This window comes from Ptychodera flava, chromosome 2 (genome assembly GCF_041260155.1).
Source record: "Ptychodera flava strain L36383 chromosome 2, AS_Pfla_20210202, whole genome shotgun sequence".
Classification (NCBI taxonomy): domain Eukaryota; kingdom Metazoa; phylum Hemichordata; class Enteropneusta; family Ptychoderidae; genus Ptychodera; species Ptychodera flava.
The window spans coordinates 41,276,733-41,282,732 of NC_091929.1; the positions used below are offsets into that span (position 1 = coordinate 41,276,733).

The window sequence follows — 6,000 nt, forward strand, 5'->3', positions numbered from 1 at the left end:
ACGTTAGAAACATTTTACTGGAATTTTGAAAACTCACACTAATTTGCAGTGCAGGAGATAAATGCATTATACACACATACAATGAGGCAATATACAAGTTTTATACCTTTTTAGAATCATTATTGTAAGAATACACAAATTTGTCTGATCACCGCTAAACATTTGTATCATCAGGCAAATAATTGATTTTTCACAGCATAGAGATGAGTTGTGCTAAAATGATGCAGTAATTACTATAATTACCTCGGTTAAAAACTTAACTGACCTGAAGGCCTACAGAGAGAATAGCCAATGAAAAGTGAAATGTTGACGTAGTTGTTCATGGCCAGAGTGCACATAGAGCATCTACCCTGCATATTGATGCTGCGGTATATGGCTACACAAAGGACGTATTACACAGGGTTTTAGTGGGAATCAGTATTCACTCCAAGTTAGTCTCCAGTTACTTTACTTTGAAGATTTTAAACTTGAGTCAATTTGGGAAATATTCATGAAATGTTCTTTAGTTACTGCTCTAAAATTACCTGTAATACTGTATAGTTTCCTCTCAGGAGTTGATGGGGACACTGTAAAGTCCATGGTGTGCTAAACTGACTTGAAAGGGACACTGATCAGAACGTTGCGTCTGATGAGAATGTTTTCTTCATCAACTGATGAGAACTTGGTATTTAACATGCTGTGATCTATGCAATGATTATCCTTACATTTGGAGAAAAAAAGTTGTCAAGTTCATATTTCACCATCAGGTCAAGTTGGTTAAAATTAGTGAAGCAAACCATGTTCCATATGGTGCATTTTAACAAAGACTTAAAGATTTGAAGGTCCGTGAAGACAGAGATACTGTAAACATGATTTTTACAGACTAAAGCTGCTATAACATACCAAGCCAAGTGGGTGGAAATACATATGGTTTTGGCTCAATACTGCGTTTTACTGACTTGGCAGATGGGGAAGTCATACTGTCTGGCAAGAAAAAGGTTAAACTATTTGTATTACCTATTTTGATAAAGGTATATAGTTACCTGAATCAAGGGAAAAAGGCAAGATTGATTTCTGTAATGGCCACTAAATTGAAAGCCCTTGGTACTGAATGTCTTTCACCCTACCATGATATCCTCAAGGCAAGTCACCATATTACATATCAGAAACATGCAATAGAATTTGAAATTTTATAAATACGCAGTGCACATGAAATGACGTCATAATTTTATGAAAAAGCTAAAAACAACAACAAAATTAAAATTCTAGAAAGAGAAATACAATAACCAGTTTTATTCTTTCTGACGTAAATTGGAGCAGTGTTTCATCTAATCTATGGAACCCACATAACAAAGTTTCTACGACTGTAGTTCTTCATTTCTGAGAAAATCTAATCCAGTATTTTGCTGAAACAGTTGTGACTGTCAGAAAATATCATATTTGAAGTTTTACTGTTAATTGAAAAATCACTTGTAAATATTTCATATGGTATGACTCGCCTCTATTTACAGTTGTTGGGGGAAACAATTATGCAAATATCGTAAGAGGTCAGAAGAAGATTGACCTCACCATATATTATTCTGAGTTGTACATGTTTACTACTCAGAATTTGTTTTCAAAATTGGTTTTCACATATAAAATATAATTATCCAAATTTTGAAAACTTTGAGTGACACAGGGAATTTCTTGTACTCTTGAAGGTTTGAGACGATATTCCTCCTCCCCAGAACAAACACTGTAACATTATCCCTAGCGGCAATATTTAAGCTGATGTATGTACAACTTATCTTTAATTGACCCTTTGACTACTGCAACATACTACAACTGCCGTGCCAAACATACTGTGAAAAATATACCATCTCGCCAGAATTTTCCAGCACTCAAGGATAGTAATTCATTATGGTGGCGGAAACTTCCATCATTCAAGGTAGTCAAGTCGTTAATATTGATTGGTTACAACAGAAGTGAGCTGTCAATGAAATTGTTTCATATTTACGGGTGCGTATTAACCTCTTCACCAATAAAACTTACGCCAAATAAAAAATATGTTTCCGGTAACCAGATCTACTCTGGAAAAACCTGTTGAACCTAGATCTTTTTTTCCCATTTTTATAAATAATATAGTAAATTCTCTCAATTTTACTACATTTATTGATCTCAGCCATCAAAAAAAATGCAAAAAAAATTTCCTCCGGCCTACCTCTCCAAATATTCATTCGCATGTTACCAGAAACACAAATATTGTTTTATTTGGCCTTAGTTGAACCCTCTAGATATGTGTGTTCTTACCTGCGCTTTGAACCATTTTACCAGAGTAGGATTGAAAAAAGTTTGGGTTTTTTTGACATAGGATGTACATGTCTGGACAATTACAAAGTCTCAGACTCTGTATCCTCTTATATATTTATAATTTTGTGTTTGTACTTTTTGTTTTCTTCTAAAATCAATGTAATAATTTTATCATTATTTGGTTTGTTTTGGTTTATAATGTAAAAAAAAGATGCTTTAGAAAACAAATAATTGTAATGAATAAAACTGACCACAGATGAACTATAACTCAGAGTACAACTTTCTCCCTAAATCTGTGGCCCTTGGCTGAATATTCCACATGGACCAGGGTTTTACATGACGCGCATTTCTGCATCCTTTACGCATAAAACCGGACGCAGGACCCCTCAAAAACTAAACCACGCGTCCCTTGGACGCAGCAATATCTGTTGCTGGTGTACACCTTGCGAAGCTGCTGAACACGTAAAACACATCCCAGTAAACCTTACCGACCCCGTACTTTAACCCTTAAAGTGCCGCGTCGGTTTATAAACCGACACGGCATTCTCGCTCTCAGCGCCACGTCGGTATATAAACCGACAGTGATTGCGTTCTATGCTTATGCCTAACTTAGCTATGCATTGCCGAACTCAGCCAGAAGGAGGGTATTCCTGACCCTTTGAACCCAGTTTAGTACCATATAAGGACTAAAATAATGACATCATGCAGCTAACAATCGAAAATTCCAGTAATTTATGCGAACTTTCTTCAGCGGTTTTCATGAATATTTAATCAGGTCTGCAGTTTCACCCGTAGCGGATACGGCCACAGTGCATTGAACGAAACACATACGTACGTTTTGAAAGCTTTACCATGCCGTAGACACGGAAGACAACTATATTATGCCAAGCTACTGCCCTCTAGGTGATAGAAATGATAGATTTTACAGTTTTTTTGAGAATATTTTATGGAAAAATGACGCGATTTGGTGACCAAATCGATCGCGATAGTGAACTTCGAACGTATCGGCGGCCAAGATGGCGGCACTGTGTGATGCCTAACTCTCGACATGGAACCCGAGGTTAAGGTTTTCGAAGTCCAAAACATGCAAGATTGAGAAATTTGTAAGGATTCGGTTAAATTGAAGTGTATTTTGTGAATTTTCAAGCGTTTGACTGCCAAAAAGCCCCTTTAAACTCTTGATATTTGACCTCCGGCCGTCCTGAAGCGAGACGGCCATAACAGTCGACCCGTTTGTAAATGAAATGTAGTTGTTCTGAACTGTTGACATTGCGAGACATTTCCTACGTGTTACGCATTTTTTTAACTGAAATAAACCGGACATGAAACTTTTTTCTCGATACTTAGTGTTTTTCTTTTATACTTAGTGGTTTCTTTCCATTTTGTGGCGGATTTTGTGGCGTGCTTGTCAAAAAATGTGATCAAACTTGGCGAACGGATTGACTAGTATGTACGGTAGTACGAGTCCGTGACTCGATAAGCCACAGATAGTTACACACGCGTACGTGAATTAAACTAATGTAAGTTGGGTCAAACACCAAAATTAATCGATAAAAAGGTTAGTGAAATGTGTTTTTGTCTTCAACTCTTCATTATAGTTATACAGGCGGTTCAAACTATACAGAGTCCGTTGAATATGCCCTATAGTTGTGTGCATGTGTTGCACAATAGTTACCCCTCCATGTACAATATGGAACCTTGTTGTCTCTGTGTATGCAAATTAATACTAATTTAACACAGTGAAGACCATGGCATTGATAAACTATAAAACATTTTTGTGAAATAAATTGGGACCCCCATATTTTGATGTAGGACTCCCATTTTCTAACACCAGGAGTCCCAGGGACTCTCAAAAGTTAAAAGTGATGTAAAACCCTGATGGACGTATTCGCAATTTTTTTGTTTTTTGTTTTTGTAGTTTAAAACATTGACTCAACGTTACTATTTATATGTTGTGCATGATCAAATAAAATAACCAAAACTTTAAAAATGCAAATAAGGAAAAAGGGAATACCGCGCGAGTTAAAATTCGTCGGTACAGGAAGTCACGTGTGCTATGGTTTCCTTACGTGGAAATCGTCCATTTCCGCATCTTTCTCAACAACCTGTTGCTGTCTTGAGCGAAAAGCACAAAAAACCCGAAGGCCAGTCTGGAAAGTTTAGCTGAACTGAATTCCTGGGATATATTTTTAAATTCTTGCAAATCGTTGTTAATAATTCAGGGGAAAATATTTTTGACCATGTGTTTCGGATGCTCAGTATAAACTTGTGACCACAATCCCAATTTGCATTGACGTACGTGGGCAGCATCCAAACAAAGTTACGTCTAGCGTACGTCACGGGCACTTGAAGTAGATAAATCCAAATTATACTATATTCAGAGATTGTGTAAACGTAGTCACGGACTAATAATCCTTCGATCAAATACTCTCGGTCTCCGGAAGTGTGTTATATTTATTCTATTTGATCATGTGATAGTCCAAGTGTCCTGTTTTTGATACGATTGTACATTGTCGATGTAAACCACGGGCAACTGTAAGTTTTCAACTACACACGAAAAGGATTTCTTTGCAGTGCACAGCACAGAGACGCTGCCCATTCATGTAGCTGACGAGGCATATAGCTCTCACACAAAACATGCCCTATAAAGCAGCCACAATAGCAAAACAGAGATTGTCTTGACAAGGCACAATCACGAATTTGAAGTGGTACTGCCAGTGGTAGTCTCACCGTGTTCCGCTCGCACGAGCTAATGTATGACCTGACACTGACTGTACAAATAATCTTGATGACCTTCGATATTTTGTACATCAGTTTGATACTAAAAATCACAAACTGTCAAAAACTACTGGTGACGTAAATACACAACAATGCCAAACTATTTCAAACGGTGCAATGTTTCACACACAGGTGTTGGTCGACCCTGTTTGCCTTGTCGACATGTCTGAACGACTCAGAATGAAAACTTACTGTCCAGTTCGGATCCCTGTCCCGCCGCCACCGACAACATTCTTGATTTCTGTGTGAGGTTCCCAAAAGTTACATGGTAGTACTCGGTGATAACCGTTCCTTCATTCTGACTACAAACACAGCCAGCGGACGTGACGTGGAGAAGTCAGTACCTGTTTGACGAGCGCGTAAGTCGTGACGACAAAGAATCAAAACAGCAGCATTGTTGAAGTTTCGTGACCCCCACTCACTTGGCTGCACTCACAATGTCCGCAGGGCGCGGTTGCAGAGACGCCCCCTAGTGACCGTTTCTGTGAACAATTTGCAAACCTAATCATCAACGTCCGCATTTACCCTTTGAGTGCCGTAAGTTTTTCCAACCAAAATTTTAGTACAACATTTTACCAGTTTTTGCGAATTTTTCTGTAATTTTTAGGATAATTTTGGACAAAATAGATATCATATTTTATTTGCTACAGTTCTTTATCAAAATTTTGGCAAAAATCTGAAAAAAATTACTAGAAATTGCATATTTTATAAAAGTGACAAAATTGACTTTGGCGCTCAAAGTGTTAACGCTCACTTAATAGTTCATGGAAATATGATTCGAACATTTGTCTCTTCTTTTTACTAAAGTTTCCGGTATATAAAAATAACATTTGAGGGAAGTGAGATCTTGAAAAAAATACATAAAAAATCTAAGAATGTAAAAAACCCATCACATCAGCAACGATCAAATTTGGACAACCTGTAGGCCCGACGCAATTTATGTCGATCACACAC

General features: G+C 37.4%; 1 protein-coding gene across 1 annotated transcript in view; it reads right to left on the reverse strand.

Moving 5' to 3' along the window:
• Nucleotides 1-5,514, reverse strand: part of LOC139120883 (synaptotagmin-7-like) — a 32,091-nt gene extending 26,577 nt beyond the window's left edge. Inside the window, exon 1 of the mRNA XM_070685507.1 lies at nt 5,239-5,514. Within this exon, the coding sequence (XP_070541608.1) occupies nt 5,239-5,278 (40 nt within the window). The 5' untranslated portion in view covers nt 5,279-5,514. The remainder of the gene's footprint in view (nt 1-5,238) is intronic.
• Nucleotides 5,515-6,000: the final 486 nt, after the last annotated feature.